This window comes from Delphinus delphis, chromosome 7 (genome assembly GCF_949987515.2).
Source record: "Delphinus delphis chromosome 7, mDelDel1.2, whole genome shotgun sequence".
Classification (NCBI taxonomy): domain Eukaryota; kingdom Metazoa; phylum Chordata; class Mammalia; order Artiodactyla; family Delphinidae; genus Delphinus; species Delphinus delphis.
The window spans coordinates 22357248-22376072 of record NC_082689.1 but is presented as its reverse complement, the minus strand read 5'-3'; the positions used below and the strand labels follow the sequence as shown (position 1 = coordinate 22376072).

General features: G+C 35.9%; 1 protein-coding gene across 1 annotated transcript in view; it reads right to left on the bottom strand.

The window, feature by feature from the left end:
• Positions 1 to 18825, bottom strand: part of ABCA12 (ATP binding cassette subfamily A member 12) — a 180294-nt gene that overhangs the window by 16949 nt on the left and 144520 nt on the right. The window contains exons 34-44 of the mRNA XM_060016160.1: positions 18414 to 18666; positions 17764 to 17850; positions 16855 to 16948; positions 14110 to 14237; positions 12580 to 12667; positions 10700 to 10805; positions 6170 to 6224; positions 5423 to 5600; positions 3845 to 3960; positions 2681 to 2840; positions 1186 to 1439 (exon numbers count right to left, since the gene is read on the bottom strand). Of these exons, the coding sequence (XP_059872143.1) occupies positions 1186 to 1439; positions 2681 to 2840; positions 3845 to 3960; positions 5423 to 5600; positions 6170 to 6224; positions 10700 to 10805; positions 12580 to 12667; positions 14110 to 14237; positions 16855 to 16948; positions 17764 to 17850; positions 18414 to 18666 (1519 nt within the window). The remainder of the gene's footprint in view (positions 1 to 1185; positions 1440 to 2680; positions 2841 to 3844; positions 3961 to 5422; positions 5601 to 6169; positions 6225 to 10699; positions 10806 to 12579; positions 12668 to 14109; positions 14238 to 16854; positions 16949 to 17763; positions 17851 to 18413; positions 18667 to 18825) is intronic.

The window sequence follows — 18825 nt, the reverse complement described above, 5'->3', positions numbered from 1 at the left end:
AAAAATCACAGCTCCTAAAGCACCATTTGATCCTGTTGGTGTCTGTTCAAAAACCTTTAATGTGCTACTATTTGTTTCTTGAATAAAGTCCAAGCTATCGCTTTTTAACCAATCAGTAGACTCCATAATTTTCCAACCCCATGCTTTAGCTCCTACTCTTTCGTTACATTTAGTCTATGCTCTAGTCAAATTGTATTACTCACTTCTCAAATATGCCTCAAGATTTTTCTATCTTTGCTCTTATCTTTCCTTTCATTATTATTAACTTAAATCTTATTTTTCAATAGGTGATACATGCCGTTCATGTATTAAAATTAAAATGGTACTGAAGAATATTTAGTGAAAAGTAAGTCTCCTTCAACCATATACAGTTTTTTAACAGAGGCACTCATAATTAGAAATAATCTATGCATATGTATGCATAAGTAATATATATTCCTTTTTTTAAACTCAAATTGTAATATACTTCATTTATAGTTCTGAACTTGCATTTCTCACTTAATAAATATTAGAAGTAATCCCAAACATTACATAGTGAACTGCATCATTCTTTCTAATGGCTGCATAGTGTTTCATTGATAAATTATACATATAATTCATTTAACCAGCTCCCAAATGAAGAACATTTAGGTTGTTTTCATTCTTTTGCTATTAGGAATTCTTTTGCTATGATGAATAACTTTATACATACACAATTCTGCATATGTGTTAGCATATCTATTGGAAAAATTCCTAGAATTGTTGGGTCAGTGGTATGTGTATTTTTATTGATGATTTTGTCCTCACTTTACTCAATCTTCTTTTCCCAAATCCATTGCTAATATTCTACATACTCAATTCTCTTTCCCCACTTCTACTTTCTATCCTTCCAAACACAACTCAAAGACTACATCTTTTGTTTATGTATATATTTTCTCTCTACCACTGAATCTTGATCTCTTGGAGGCTAACAATTGTGCTTATTTAATTTTACTCCCTCACTTTACAATACTTGCAGAGCCACAGTAAGGTTTGATAACTATTTACTGAATTAAGTAGATTGTGAATTATGCTACAATTTTTAAAAGTTTTTTGAGCAAAACATTTCCATATTACTAATTGAAAAGCTTAGACTACTGACCCCTCTCTGAATATTTTGAATTGAGTTTTGTCATGGATGTCAAACACTGTTTTCATTGTATTTACCTGAGTTTATTTATTAGCCACTCATTGATTAGAAGTCGCAAGAAAAAGAACACGGTTCCTTGACAAACCAAAGCCACAAACATTGCACCTAGTTTATCCATCTCAAAGGTTTCACTTGGATACTCCACTCCATATGCTTTTAAGAAGTCTAGGACAGACTGTTGTTGAGAAAGTTCAATCAAACCATAGCCAAAACAGAACTGCGGGAAAATCAGGAAAATGCGCTTGAGGGTTTCAGAAATAAGTTCTAAAGTCTGAAATAAAAGAAATAAAAATAAAGCTCAGTGTTAGCCTTCCAACAAATTGACAAAAAATTGAAACTAGATGTAGATAAATATTGAAACCTGAGAAGCTTATCTAGATTGGCAATTGTTTCACATGCCTACTGAATTTACATATAAACATTTACTATAGCCAAATGGTGGAGATGTATTACTAAAACACAAGCCAAAAAGGATTATATATATATATATATATATATATATATATATATATATATATATATATATATATTTATATTTAAGATGGTCTAAGGTGTCAGGCCAAACCCTGGGGGCAGAATCACTTCTAGACCTGCCTTAGGTCCTAGGAATGTAGTAACAGCCAGGGTGCTAGGGTCTGATAGAGTATCTATGGGTAGGTGCCTGAGTAAAGGAGGGATTTAGTACAGTAAAGTTTCAGAACCTAAGGTAATTCCTACTAGAAGAGGGACTAAAATGGTAAAATGATACAGAAGGAGAGACAACATATCTCAACGAGGAGCATATGGCTCATTTTCACGTTATTCACACTTGGGACCAACCACCTGCACCTCATGGATTTTCTTCTTCCTCCTGGAGTGTGCTTGTCTAGTCCTCACTTCATACTCTTTCTATTCTTTTCCATTCAGTTGTCCAGCACTGAGTGTGCCTGTCTATTCCTCACTTCATTTTCTTTCTATTCTTTTCCATTCAATTTCCCAGCACTGGTAGGGCTTCCCTTGTCACCAATCATGACCGTTAGCTCTGAACGGAAAGTGATGCTTACAATGAAGTAGACTCCAATACATGACTGAAAGGGAATGAATCAGGTTTTTTCTCTATGGGTGCTCAAATGAATCTTAATCCATAGTCATATAACTAAGCCACTGTCCTTGTCCCTACCATACCATAACAATTTGTTAATGAGTAAAACGTTTAGCTGACCGATTGGTTGCATGATTTTTGTAGTGCCATACAAGGTATCTGACTGAATGTATCTCCATTTACCTACTCAAGCCCTATCAAATGTCAATAGTTTTGACACTGCGTAAATATAATCATAGACATTAACCTAGATGGAACCTAAAAAGAATTTTAAAACGCCATAGTTTCCCCTCTACTATATTTAATAGAATCAAATGAAATGCCCCTATTCTATTTAGAGAATGCAAAATACAGAAAATCTTTCCACCTTGGAACATGTTGAAGCATTTGATCCAATAACTGAAGTTTAGCAGACTAATAAAGGACCTTACCGTATCATTAGGCTTTTCCTTGGAAAGGAAGTACACCACCGACAGGGAAACAATGGAATTGATGCCAAGAAAAAGGTTGATGCAGACGTAAGTGATGAAAGCCACTCCTGTTTCATGGAAGAGCCCAGCCAGCAGGTACATCCAAGAAAATGAGGCATACCTTTATGGTAATAACACTAAGAATTAAAATCATGCCGTAATTATTCTTTTACTAAATAAATAACTTCGATAGTGTTCCAAAGTGAAAATAAACATTAGAGATCAGTTGTCAAGCCTTGTAGTTAGATCTCTCTTTTATCCCTCTTTTTAACAACAGCCAAAAAAAAAAAAAGTGAAGCACACTTTTTAAATGACAGTAAAGGTCTTTTAAGGAATCTTGAGTAGTCATTACAATTACAAATTAATTTTTCCTAGAGATGGTGTTACCCCACCCAGGCAAGACATTTTTTTTGGCTCAGAAATGTGAGTTTAATAGATATATCTTACAATTTAAAGTTGAGAAAAAACCACATTGTCAGCTAGCTAAGCAGAGAGAGTATGCTTAGAAGCTGCATGTCCTGTTTTGAGCAAATACTTGAGCGACCTTTGGGGTAATGAAGTACAACTAGAGACAGAGAGATCCTTCATCAGCTGCAATTGTTAACTAAATGGATACTACCCATTCATTCAGGGCAGAAAGAACTGCTATGATAAGTATTGGTTGTATCAAACTGTATTAATTACCCTAATTCAGAAACAATATTATGTGTGTTCTTAGGCATCGATAAAAATAAAAATAAATATACATGAATATATTTACTTTTTAATGCCTTATATATTTATATATACTCACAACTTGTTAATATATAAATTCATACATGTATACACATTTTTCTGATCATTCTAAGGCCTCCATTTTTACGTAAATTAAATTACATATGTAAATTGTTAAGTGTGACAGCACCCAGTAAGTGCTCATTAATGACAGGTATTCTATTAACAACAACAACATTAATTTTCACAAGTATTACACTTTACAAACTATGGACTAGCAGGTATAATGTATTGTTAATCATTACTCATGGCTAATGAAACCCCAAGACAATTGTAAATTAGCTAATGAGATTTAGGTCCTGTTTGTATCTAGGAGCATTTAATTCTGTTAATTCTTTCACTGCAGCTTACCCAAACAACAGAAGTAGGAGAGATACAGCGCTTAGGTTGTTTTCACTGTAGAAGGCAGGTAACTTGAAAATTGCAATGACACCAACTGAAAATGCTACAGGCACCAAATAGAAGGCCTATGGGAATATGTAAAACTATGTTTAATACATGGCAAATATTTTTTAAAAAAATCAATAGCCCATCTAGTTTAAAACTGTAACAAACTGAACTAGAAACACTTGAAGAAATGAAGTTTTATCTATGCTCTTGTTGCTTGTAACATTCAGTTCATTTTACATTGATTTCACTCTAGAATTTGTCTCCTGAAATAGGAGGTCAAGCCAGTCTCCATCTTTATAGAGATTCTCAGAGTCCCTGGTGCTCCTCCCTCCAGGCTTTGAGACTTGGGATCATTTGGTGACAAAGGTTAAGTGAGAAAGATAAGACAGCCAGGTATCTTTGTATTCGATTCAGCCCTCCAAGTATTGATTTTATTTTGAGTGCTGGAACTCTCTCAGATGGTTGATTTCTAAGGCTTGGTTATCAGTGTGAGCCACTCTGTGCAAAACAGCAGGGCAGTGGGTACCACACATTCTTAGAATCACAAGGATATGAACAAAGAATTCAGTGTTTCATCGGCAAGCAGATAGAGTAAATGCTGAGGGTTTGCAGCAAGATGTACACAATGAAAGAGATGGGAATTTAATTAGGGAGGAAAATCTCCTAAAATTGGAATGAGAACCAGAATCTAAGTAGTAAGTAGCCCTTCACAGAAGTGTGTACTTTAAGCTTTCTTGACATATTAAAGCTCCTATTAGGTCCAGAGGAATCATCACCATTGTTTTTTAGATCTGACTTCTACAACAATCGCATTTCAGACCTCACTGGATACATTAACCAAACGGAGAGGCAGTTAATTACTCTGCAACCCTGCAAGCCAATGACAATTTCACCATAATCTCCAGGCAAATACATACCCATCCTGGGCTTTTGGCCATACTGACACATTTGGAGTCAAGAAAAACCATCTGAATTTGGAACCATTTTAGGCAAATAAGAGAGTTATCAATTAAATTCACCCTTTATTTTCCCTACTAATCTCTAATGTGTTATTCAGCAGAGGCTACTACTTCGAATTTTTCACTATTAGTTGATGAGATTTTTATAAGCTTGCTTATGTGGTACCACTGGGCAAGGCTATTCTGCTCCTAAGCTTCCATTTCTCCACAGTAGTGGTTCTCAAACTTCGATGTGCTTAAAATAACTTGGGGGAGCGGTTGTTAAAAATGCATATTCTCCATGCTCCACTCCCAAGATAGGGACCTCTTAAGTCTGGAGTGAGGACCAGCAATCTGGATTCTAATAAATGTCCTGGGGAATCTGATATAGAAGGTCCTCAGACCACAGAGATAAGGGCAAGGCAGGTGGATTTCTCTTTCTTCTGACCGCTGGACGAATATAAGCCTGATGCAATTTTTTTCTTCATTTATTGTCTTTGTGGCAATAATCGGAGCAAACCAGGGCAAATAAATCTCAAATATAAAACTGTCTTCTACCCAAATCGGTCCTGTCTTTCTTGCAAAGACACAAGTTACTCACCATGTCGTAAATGAAGTTTGTCACCCAGTAGCATATGACACCAATGCCTGAAATGTGCTGCAGCTGCTTGGCTTTGTTCTGATGCTCCCGCACAACATAGGTGACAAAGCTGGCAGTGGTGACAGAGTAGCCCAGCAGGATGGAGAGCGCCACTAAAATATCGATTAAGCTGCTCATTCTACATTGAGCAATAGGGAGAGGAGAGCACACATAAGTTTTGGGAACTCTTTTCTTTTCAGAAAGATTCACGGCTAAAGCCATCAACAAAACAGTGCAAGAGTTGGCTGTGACACAAATAAGTCTTCTTGCAAGGCAGCCAGATAATATCTTCTACATGACTTGGCTGTGACCCTGGGATAAATGTAGCTTGAGTGCATCTGAATTGACTAGGGATATTTGATGGAAAAACCTCAGTCAACAAGGGCTACAGGGTGTATGCAAGAGATATAGTTCTTGAGCATAGAAATCGTACTTAAATGCTATGCAGGGAAGTTGAAATGATGAAACACTTATGCACTTGACTTACAAAAGCAGGAGATTCTGTGAATCTACAGTCAACAAGCTCTACTTGGCAACCTCACTCTACACACTTTCAGAAACCTCCTTTTATCCCAGTGAGTGACTTGTATTACCAGCTCTTCTAGATTGACATTCATTCAGATACAACTGTGATTTCCAATTATAGCACTTTATACAAAGGCTCAATAAGCCAAGGAGAAAAGAGTCATGCCATATATGTCTGCTTACGTGGCTTGTTCTTGGTCTTGCACTCCTGGATAAGGATGGCTATACAAGATGATACCTTAAAGAAGAAATGGTTCTTTTCATTAGTAGGTATTCAGTTAATCAGGAATACCAATTTTTATGCACACTACTATGTATAAAATAGACAACTAATAAGAAGCTGCTGTACAGCACAGGGAACTCTACTCAATACTCTGTAATGGCCTATATGGGAAAAGGATCTAAAAAAAAATGAGAGAGTGGATATATGTATATGTATAACTGATTCACTGTGCTGTACCACTGAAACTAACACAACAAAATCAACTATACTCCAATAAAAATTTTAGGGGGCTTCCTTGGTGGCGCAGTGGTCGAGAATCTGCCTGCCAATGCAGGGGACACGGGTTCGAGCCCTGGTCTGGGAAGATCCCACATGCTGCGGAGCAACTGGGCCCGTGAGCCACAACTACTGAGCCTGCGCGTCTGTAGCCTGTCCTCTGCAACAAGAGAGGCTGCGACAGTGAGAGGCCCGTGCACCGCGATGAAGAGTGGCCCCTGCTCGCCGCAACTAGAGAAAGCCCTCGCACAGAAACGAAGACCCAACACAGCCAAAAATAAATAAATAAATTTATTAAAAAAATTTTTTAAAAAAAAGTATCAATTTTTATTTATTTATTTATTTATTAAACATCTTTATTGGAGTATAATTGCTTTACAGTGGTGTGTTAGTTTCTGCTGTATAACAAAGTGAGTCAGCTATACGTATACATATATCTCCATATCTCCTCCCTCTTGCGTCTCCCTCCCACCCTCCCTATCCCACCCCTCTAGGTGGTCACAAAGCACAGAGCTGATCTCCCTGTGCTGTGTGGCTGCTTCCCACTTAAAGAATTTTACTTTGGGGATACTCTTTTAAAGGAAAATGATGCCCCCACCCCCTGCCAGTCTCATCAATGCCATACAATTGATGGTACTCACACACACACAAAAAGCCCAAAACAGTTTTTCACACTGTGCATGGAATTTTGGGGGAAGGGGCAAGAATTTACACTTCTTATATAGCATGTTTCCCGTCTACTACATTTAAGTCATTGTTTTACAGTTTCTTCTCTCCATCTGGTAATAAGGATGTTTGTATTCAGTAGCACTTTAGAAATGCATGACATTTAAAGAAGCACCTCAAAGGGAGACCAATTATATGAGGATCTCCTGAAGAACAGACATTTTCCACCCCCATCCGTCTTCATTGTGCTATTGGCTGTCGTAGGGAAATACTGTAGCCTGAGAGGATCCCCTCTCCTCCTTTACTGCTTCTGAGATGCCCATTGTTCTAGAACTCTACCAAGAGTAGAGCTTGGGAACTTCAGCCACTCTGGAGGGATTTTCACTGAGACATAAAGATCCAAAATGATTCAGAGAAACTAGCTGGCTCCAGAAAAGTAGTCACTTAACTCCAATGCAGTCCTAAATTATCTGTATCTCCAAGCGTTGGTTATACTTTCTGCGTATAAGTGTAAGCAAGGTTCTTTCCTCCCTTTCCTTACAGGACGCTGGTTAGACAGAGTCAAAATGGGCTGACAAGTTTCGCAAAGGGCCACAGTGTGAAGGCAAACCCTATACTGTCTGAGTAACTTTGGAAAAGAACTAGGAGTGAGGATATCCCTTAAGTACTTTTTCCTATAAAGTCATAAGCTGAACAAGAACTTTCTCACTACTGCTCACATAGTATATGTTCATTATATTAGGATATTAAGGCCCTTTGATAGCACCCAAATATTATTCATTATTCTAAAGTTATATTATTTCCATTAACTTAAATTTATAACTTTTATCAAGTAGAGTGTGACATATTTTGAGGTTGAAATCTGCAATTGTTATTTATTGAAGAAAAAATACAATATATAGTTAAATCAAAACAAAGAAACTACCAGCAACAATAATCAATCTGACTGATAATTTTAATCACATCATTGAGGGAATGCACTTCTCTTATCTTTTGTGTAAATTAATGGGCTCTCTTTTTACTGAGATTCAATTTTCTTTGGGCCCTACTTAAACCTTGTTGCTGGATTATAACATAGGCAAGGAGAAAACATTTCTCTTAGTCCTGATCTGTATTTCAGAATCAAGAAATACTCTATTTCACCAGAGGAATCTTTACAAATACATTTACTCCAATATGAAAAATGCTGCTAAACCAATTTTTTTTTCTACAGATCTTTAGCGGAAACATCAAGTACATATATTAGGGTTTGGAATCTATATCACAATCTTTTCTGTGGGTTCTACAGCATCCAGCATAATGTCTTAAGTACAGCGATTAGTCAATGAATGCTTATTGACTCGAATAAAATCTTACAATTTCAATTATTTCCCCCATATACAATACACATTAAAAAGAACACATTTTCTGTTATTTCTACATGTGTAAACCTAAAATGAGTAACTTCCCATTGACCACTGCTAGTAATGTAATAAGAATAAACATTAGGGTGGAGGGAACAATGTGTCAATATTTTTGGAAAAGAGCCTGGTTGTGTAGCATTTGTTAGTGAACACAAGTAAATCTGTATTCTAGGGGAAGAAAGAACAGAACTTTCATGTTAAATTAACCACTAGAGGGAACCACATGAATATAACAGATACTGACATTGCAAAGGAAAGCTAATTAAAAGATTTTTATTAGCATGTTAAAATTCAAAGAGAATCAATTTTACAGCTAAAGCAAAATCTCAATTCATGTAGAATCCAACAAAGGTGGCTTAAAACAGGTAGTGTAGTAGGGAGAGGTGGCAGGAGAATAATTGAGCTGATTTTTAAAGACAACATTATCATGGCAGATCCCATACATGCATTACAAAACAATAAAAGCATTTTAAGGTGACATGGATTTCTTTTCTGAAAGAGAACAAACTCCTTCCAGAGAAGGTGGAAAGCTACCACTTTCATAATAAGCCTATATGAGAAAAGTTAATAAAAAACAGAAGGCACACTAGTACTAATCTCTATATAACTCAAGCTAAGCCTTATTTTTAAATTAAAAACATTTCCTTTTAGGGTCAATATGAAGCTTATGTTCCAGAATTCTTAATTCTTTAGACTATGTAACTTAAAAATACACTTGTAGGGGCCACAACAAGCCTGCTGGGATCCAGAGTGATTCAGACTGCTTTCATCTTGGTAAAGAACACTAATAATAAATGAAACCTCAATATAGGTTTCAAAAGCTGATCCTTCAAAAGTGGCATTGTCTCTTTTTCTTACCTACATACCTTTGCAACATTTCCTCCTAGTCATTTCTATGGTTCTTATACTTTCATTATCCGTCATGGCAACAAATGTCCTTTGCTCTCAATAAGACATCCTACTGAAAGTCAAGTGTTCAGTAGTGTTTCAAACCAGGCTATAGCAGACCCACCTGGCTTTAGTCATCATTTAACTTAATTTACCACTTTTGACTCCACACTTTATTGATGCTCTAGGTCTAAGGACTATCTATCAATCTTGTTATTTTCTTCAGGGCTCCTGCTGCTAGGAAAATGCGAAAGCAGTTGGGGAAAAATACTGTTTTCTCTTAAACGAAGACTCTGAAAGATTCTGTTCTTAGAATAAGTATGTGACTCTACAGTTTACTTCTACAATCACCAGAACGTGCAGCACATGCTATTATGCCCAACAGTAGGGAAATGAAAGAAAAGTAGACAACGGCATTTCTTTGTTTTTAATAGTCTGTTAACCTATTTATTAGGGTAGAAACTGTTGGCCAGCAGATACTTTACTCTATTTTCTCCATCTTTATTATTATTATTTTGGGGGATCAGTATGGGAAAATAATTTAAGCAAGGCTTAAGAAGATAGAATGGTCTGATGAAGAGTAATTGAATTAGAAAACAAATAAGTCTCTTTCAAATTCCAAACCCTTTTTAAAAACTATGTGGAAGCTTCTTGGGAAACCCCACTAAAGTAGACCTTGCTGAGTATAGAGAAGTATTAGGAAAATGAAGAGGCAGGAGCCAGGCACTTCTGATTCCCAGAGAAATAGCAGTAGGAAACAATACTACTCATCCTGAGAGGGAGCTAAGGATTAGCAATGTTTTATACAAAGCAAGTGTCAGTACGGTAAGTACTCAGTTAATGGTAGCACTTCTTTCCTGTTAGAACTTCTTAGCTTAAAAGTTTTGTTTTCACATTTAGATTTGTGTACAATATTTATTGACATTGTTATTTTAATTTTTAGCCTATGTACAAGTAAATAGTTATAAAATATTTTCCTATGAGATATAACTACTAGGTGTGAGAGCACAAATAAGTGGGAAGTCAGCATTATTATCCTGACTTGATAAATGAGGAAACTAAGTTAACCTGAAGTTAAGGGGCTTATCCAGAATGTTCTATCTGGTGGTAGTTACTACTTCCAAACTCCTTTTAAAGATCTGTGATCTAAATACCATAAAATAGCTGCCACTGGGAGGAAATGGCATCTAGTGCACATTTTCATGTGGACAGTAGCAGAAGCTGCAATACAAGAAACTTCTAAGTAAGTAACTTTACCATGTCGGGCAGCATCGTCTTTTGACATGTTAACTCGCAGGAGGAAATTATTCAGGCTGTTGAGGTACGCTGGAAGGGAGTGATAGCCTTCCGGATCATACCATACCTGTTAAGATTCCGAAAGAAGGCAAGATCAGTGTGGTGTTCAAATAAATCAGGCAGTCTTTACATCTTACAGCCTATAGAATTTATATTTAAAATAAGGGCACCAATTTCCCAGTAACTTATTTCATCTTGGCAGATTATGAACCATCCACCAGTGTTGACCACAGAACTCTAAGTTTCCAACCTAGAGATGGGCAGAGATTGGGAAAACGTTTTTTTTTTCCCTGCGTGAGAGCACCAAGTTACTAGTTATTCTAGCTAGACCTTCTCTAAAGTGAAAGCTTGAAATAAACAGAAGCCTTCATTATTATCTTCATTTCTGTGACTGGACTGTAGTGATTCTGGAACTAGAGCTAGGGCATTCTGTCTCTCAGTAATAATGATAATAATAATAATTAAAAAGCAACTGGCATATAGCCCAGGCTGTAGAAAGAAATTAAATACATATATAAGCATTGTGCCCTTAGCAACATGATTGATAATCTTGAAATATCCCCACTTACTTTCTATTCCTAGTTGTAACCCACAAGAAAGTGAGTTAGTTCATCTGCTATGTCAAAAGCAGAGGGATTTAAAATACTGGTATACCTCAATTCAAGAAAGCCAGTTGGTAATTCAAAATTACAAATCTGATTTAGAGAGAAATTATTTAATATTAGAACTCCCTTACTCTATGTGTCGAGAGAGGGAGAAAAGGAACCAAGCGTGGCTGGGGGTGGGGGTGGACATTCAAGTCCCTAGCACTACTATTTAGTTTCTATATGACCTTATAAAACCCAGCTAAAATAGACTCAATAATATCTGTCTCTTAGGGATGTCGTGAGGATGTGTACATAGTTTGTATAAAAGGTGATACTAGTTCTTGGTTTATAACAGTCACTAAATGAATATTATTTTCTTCACTTCCCCCAAGGTTGTATACATCTCTTACTACCAAATGAGAAATATGTGAAGAACAATTTAAAATTTAAAGACTACTTGTGATCATATGTGTAATCATATGTGTCTGATTCTGTGACTCTAGCTTGTTTCAAATTCAAAGCATAGGTACAATCTAGAAGAAAAAAAGTCAACAGGATTATTTATATCCACCAAATTCTAAGTTTCCATGTTCTTTGGAAAGCAAAGCTAAACACATATGACACATGTACAAGGAAAAATGCATAAAACATTAATGTATAGTTTAACAAAGAATTATAAAGGGAGTATACCCATCACTCAGGTTGAGAAACAAAATCGCCAGCATCCAGAACGTCTCCCTGACACTCTGTGTCCTTCCAAACCACAATGTGCTCTCTCTCTCCCCTAGACAATATGGTTGTTTTGCCTACTCTCAAAGTTTATGATACATGCAATTATAGTTGTGTATTCCTTTTCGTTTTTTCTTTTGCTTACTAATAATGTTTGGAAGAGTTAGTCTGCTTGTTGTATGGAAATGAGTTCATTCATTTCCATGGCTGAAAGTTCTGTTAAATGAGTATATAACAATTTGTTTATTTATTCTACTGTGTATGGACATTTGGGGTTGTTTTTTCGGCTAATATGAGAAATATTACCACGCACATTTTTGTATATGTATCTGGGTACTTGTGTGTACACGTTTCCCTAGGATAAATACACAGGACTGGAACCACTGTAGTATGGAGTATGCATTATTCCAAAGTGCTTTTCAAATCTACTGACCCATGTCTTGTTTTTACCTCATGAAAATGCTTGAACATTTCAAGTTCACATTCTCATTTGTATGACATCCCAAAAGAAAGATCACAATTTACCTTGGCAAGTGTTCTATTAGCAGGAACTGCTGTTATATCAAAACGAAGGTCTTTAGTCAAAGGCAGCCCAAAACTCCAACCTCCATATCTATATAGAAAAATTGTTTTAATGGAGAAAATATTCATAAATAGATCTAAAATGTTTAACTAAGAGCTCATTTTTTTTCTTTCCATCAGGAACACATTTACAGTATGAAATAAATACTGTCTGACAAATGTTTTACAGTTTTATCGATTTCTTTTATCATATTTTAGTCTAAAGCATACATTATAGCTAGAAGTTCATGGACTCTTAAAAATAAAAAGTGGATTAAAAAAATTCAAATAGTAATTTTAAGGATAGATTAGTTAAAATATCCACCAAATTAAGACTGGGTTAAATAAATAATGGTGTAGTTACACTAAAATAATTTTCTTGTAACTGTTATCCTAAATGTGATGCTATACAGCTATATTTTTGACATGGAAAGAACACTATAGCACATTCTTCACTTAAGAAGTAGGTTTTGGAATGGTTTATTTATAATAAACCTCATTTTGTTGAAAATATTTACATGCGTATTCATGTGTACTTACCAACTATCCCCCGCAGCTTTATTAAGACATAATTGACAAATAAAAAGTGTATATACTTAAGGCATACGAATGCTTTGATATATGTACATCTTGTGAAATCATCCCCACCATCAAGCTAATTAACACAGCCAGTATCTCACATAGTTACCATTTTCTTGTACGTATGTGTTGAGAATTCTTCAGGTCTACCCTCTTAACAAATTTCAAGTAACAATACAGTATTCTTAACTATAGTCACATTGCTGGACTTAGACCTCCAGAACGCATTCACCTTGCATTACGGACACCTTGTACCCCTTGACCAACATCTCCCCATTTCGCCCTTCCCCCCAGACCCTAGAACCCACAACTCTACTCTCTGCTTCTATGAATCTGACTATTTTGGATTTCATATATAAGTGAAACCATGCCATGTTTGTCTATTATTTCACTTGGCATAGTGTCTTCCAGGTCCATCCATGTCATTGCAAATGTAAGCCTGCCACACTTACCTCTGTGGCAAATGTTCAGGTGGCTTAGGAACATGCCTGTGGCTTTGCTATACAAAAAGACATTTTATTCACATGCAGATATCATACTCCAAGTTTTGAGATATTCATATTGGAACTAAGGACAACTGTCACCAAAAGCCACACCTTAAAATTCTGCAAGCTGGCACAATCTAGTCAACAACTCCACTTTTGCCTCGAGAAAAAAATATGTACACGTTTAACAATACATTTTTGAGGCCTAAAACAATGCTTTTCAATGTGCTCAAATAAATCTTAATTCAGAGTCATTAAATTAATTTACTTAAATTTTAATATATAAGGCTGTTTAGATAAAACAGAATTTACCCATATAAATAATCAATAGAAACTTGCATTTATTGTCACAAATTCAAAAGACAGTTACAATTAAAATTAGAAAGCATGATATTCTAAATTAAACATGTTATAAACAGAGTATTTTTACCTTTTTTGCATAAACTTATTGGCAGTTGATATAAGATAGTTTTCCAAGTGGTGGTCAGTGAGGTTATAAATTAGATGGGAAGAATAAGTTCTTCTATGAGGTGGAGAATAGTTAAATTTAGGACATTCCTGAAAAATAAGGTTAAAAAAAGTTCTCTTTGGACAATTCTGTACAAATTAAATAGACAATGTCAAGGAGCTTCAGTTTTATGATCTGTCTATTAGTGCAACTGGTAGAGTGTGAAAAGAGTGTCCTCTGCCTCTAAAGAGCTTTGAAAAGGAAGTCATCTTGCCTATGCCAAAAAATCGGAACAAACATTTATTATTTATACAGAGAATATACATGTGTTTAGGACTTGCTTAAAGCCAAAAAAGAACACAAGTTAATTAATGTTCAATATTTCTTTCACTGTACTGACAAGCTTGATATGTTTGGAGAATAACATTAAACGTTAAGATGACTCAAAATTCCCTCAATAATTCACAGGGAAGAGAAAAATGTTTGCCCCAAATTGAAAAGATAACATTAACAGACATAGGTTCTCAGGGATGAACAGCAGTGGATAAAAAGTTTGTGTTATATTAGTTTTAAGGTACCAACCTAGGTGTCAGAACCCAATTTTTCCCATATCCAAATCCAATCTTTATATATATATGTCTTATATATATGTATATATGTGTCACTTATACATATACAAGTTGCAAAGACAGTACAGAGAGTCCCTGCATGCCTTTCACCCAGATTTCCCCACTGTTAGCATCTTACATTACCATCATACATTTGTCAAAATTAAGTGCCTTGGTACATTACTATTAACCAATCTCAGAGCTTACTTTAAACCACTTATTTATGTGTTCGTAGCTTTCTGCACTTCCTGACTACTAACTTTTCATTGAAATGTCCCATGCTTCACTGCCATGAACTTTAGTTTGGGAAAAGCCTAGCACTTTGCCAGTTTTTCCTTCCATCTTTCACATGGTGTTCCAGAGCCTGAGGCTAGCACCACATGTGTATCAAGAGCATAATGTTGCAGGTTGCTCTAAAAAATGAAGGCTGAATTTCACCTTGCATCAAGTTGTATCAACTTGAAGATCACATTCTATAATGCCACTGGTTTCATAAACAGAGATATCCTTATGTATGCAACTTAATTTTTAGCTTTAACTTTTTATTGACTTATACATACAGAAAAGCACACATATTATAAGGATACTGCTTGATGAGTTTTGACAAACTGAACACACCCTTGAACCAGCAACTGGAACAGAACAATGCTATTACCCCAGAAGCCCCCTCATCACGCTTCCTTCCAATCCTACCACTCCCATAGTAACCAGCACAGAAGAGTTTTTCCCGTTTTTGTATTTTATATAAATGGAATTGTATCATATGTACTCTCTCGTATTTGGCTTTTTTCACTCATCATTTGTTTCTGAGAATATGATGTGTGTAGTGTAGATTATTCTCATCTTGCTGTATATAGAATTTCATTGTGGAAATAGATTACATTTGATTTATCTACTCTACTGTTGCTGGGAATTTGGGTGGCTATTACAAATGGTATTGCTATGAATATTCCAGTATATATCTCTTGGTGAATTTATTCACATTTCTGATGGGTATATAACAGGAGTGGAATTGCTGAGTCCATAGGGTATGTATAACTTCAGCATTAGTAGACACTGTCAATTCTTTTAAAAGCTATTTACACAAATCTGGATTCCCATCAACGGAATATAAGGTTGAAAAAATTTTAATCTACTGGGTTTTTTTAATTAATAAAATTTATCTAAGTTAGTTAGTTAAAATTTATCTAAGTTAGTTAGTTACTAAGTTAGTAGACTTTTACTGTGAACTAAAGAAAATACATGAAGGATTTCAGAAACTAGCTAGGTTAGGTAAGGGATTAGAAAATGCTTTGAGTACTGGGCAAGAATAATATTTATATGTGCAAGGATTTCAAAAAATGCTTGCTTGATCCCAGCTTTTATTGTTAGTAACCGTCTTACGTGAGACCACAAAAATAGGCTGCATTTACTGAAAACATCTTTATTTTAAAATACTGTACCAAGACAGTTTAGGACGTAATCATATGTCACTTTGAAGAAAATATTGCTAGATTCCTCCCCTATTGAGAGGTAAGTTGACAATACAGTGACTCTCAGAAACTAATAGTTACCTCTTTTCTTCAACAATCTTTAATTTCCCCAGTGAATTTGTTTTCCTTAAAGTTTATTGAATTGATAGGCCTAGAAAACTAAGGTGTGTATTTATAGAATACAGACAGGGTGTTGGCTGGAGAATCTTTAATGTTTCTTTCAGGACATGGATTTTTCTTGCATCCTGGAAGTGCTGCTTGGAGACATACAGAGTTCTGTTCTGGACTTACACATTACTAACTTCCCAGATGACCACTATAGTAGCAGTCTCACTGTGTTTTCAAATATGACAGTTATGTGAAACACAGAGCTTTCTGGTTACAACTGAACTGAGACCAAAAACTCATTTTCTGTCAGTTTCCACAAAGACTGTCATAGAATTACCTACCTCGGGAAGTTTGTCCTGAGATGGATTAACAGTGACCTGAAGTTCAGTGTTTTTCAGCTGCCCAGGTCGACATCGCTGAGCTACTAGCCTCCATACAATGAAATGATACCAACTCTTTGATAACCTAGATAGATCTTTCAAGCTTTGATATTTATTCCTTTCTTTTTTCTACTTCACTGAAAGCGAATTCCATCTTACCTGGATATTTTCTGAGCAGGAACAAACACCAAAATTAGTAATAGGATCTTCACTGCTGTTCCATTTTCCCAGACTGTCTTTCTTTAAACACCTTCTGCAAGTAAAAATGATATTGAAGTGAGGTATGTGTACGTTCGCATGTTTATGTATGAGCACATAAGCGAGTATTTGGTATTAAATTCAGGTGTATAGTCCTAAGTTCAGTTTACTGACTTTTCATAACTTGAATATACATGGCACAACCATTTCCAAGTGATCTGACATTTTATGGGAGATTGAGGGAGAGCACTTCAAGATTAAACAGTGAAGAGACCAAAGCTCATTGAATTGTCTTCATGTGGCAGGATGGAACTTTTTGGACCCCTTTATTTTCTTTGCTCTCTCATCCTCTCCTCTGAAGGGAAGGGGATACTTTAGCAAAATAATGCACAGATGTCAGGTTTCCACGTGTCATGTACTATCCTGGAAGTTTCAATAAGCAACACTATGTAGTGCAAAAGCATGGGGACGGAGCTCGGAAGATGTGGGTCTCAGCTTTAGCTACACAACCTACTTTCTAGATTTCTTTAGACAAGTATCTTAGTCCACATGAGCCTCAGTTTCTTCATCTTAAAAATGAGATTAATAATTCACAGGGTGGTTGTGACTGTTTAATGAAAACATGTACACAAACGAACCTTACAAGTTATAAAGCACCTCTTTATTACTACAGTATAGCATAACCACGGGATGAACTAAAGGAAGTAGATAAAATCTGTTAAAGATAGAGTTCAATCAGGGTGCTGACCTCCTCCAGCCAAATCACACACACTCACTTAACCACACTCCCCCACACACATACACACATGCATACACATGCACACACACAACTGGAATGTTGAAAAAAAAAAAACAACAAGAACCACTTACGGATCACTGATATTCAAACACATGTTGTCAATGCCAGGGAAGCTCCACATTGCTGAGACCAGTTCTTTTGTGCTTGGGTGAGAATTTCTGTAATATTAAAGGATAGAAACAAATTCACGATTCCTCCACTAGTCTCCCATATTAAACTCATGCTCATAAATAATTTGAAGAAATGAAATATGCTGTCTATAGGACTGCTTTCTTAAAAATCTAAGAAAGACTCAGACTCAGAAAGAAAAATGGTCACCAAAAAAATAAGCACATGTCTCTATTTGGCTGCCTTATTATTTGTCACATGCATTTAGTGATCACCTACTGTATATATAACATTATATTATACAGAATTCTGACGCTGCTAGTCAATATTCAATAAAAAGCTATTTGCTATATATTACAACAGATTGGGAAGCCATACCTAACCTGGCTTTCCTGATTAAAGTCTCATAATTAAAAATAAAGATGTACTATAACTTTATTTTTAGACAAACACAAAAAGGAGTATCACGTTGCAATAAATCAAACTGTGTATTCCTTTGGCAGGATCAGGTACTGCGGCTACTAGGTTCTTTAGCACTACATGGCATTCACAGGTACAATGTACCTCTGGAGGTATGTGGAAATGTTGTTTTAGTTAAAGGGAAGAAACTTACGCATAGAAGGTTGTCTGTTCAGAGGTACCGTAAAGAGATGGGGAGATCTGGATCTCTGGATAGCTGTCGCTGGAACTTCTTAGCGTACCAAAGCCCATGGCAGTGGTTACAAAGATGATGGGGAGAATAACCTGAGCTATGAAACCTTTCCAGTTCCTGCGGGTGTGGTGGAACCTCTGAATGAGTATAGCCATTACTTTCTTCAGTAACAGTCCAAAACCATCCAATCTCTCTCCTCTGGTCAGGATTTTGTCTGATTAAAAAAAAAAAAAAAAAATTTAATACGGTTCTGGGAAATCCTGCTAAATCCAGAACTAAAGTAACTTCAGAACCTATAGATGAATGGTATAATGTGGCATGGTAGGAAAAGCTTATATTTTAAAGATTTGCATTTGAAGTTCAGCTCTTCATT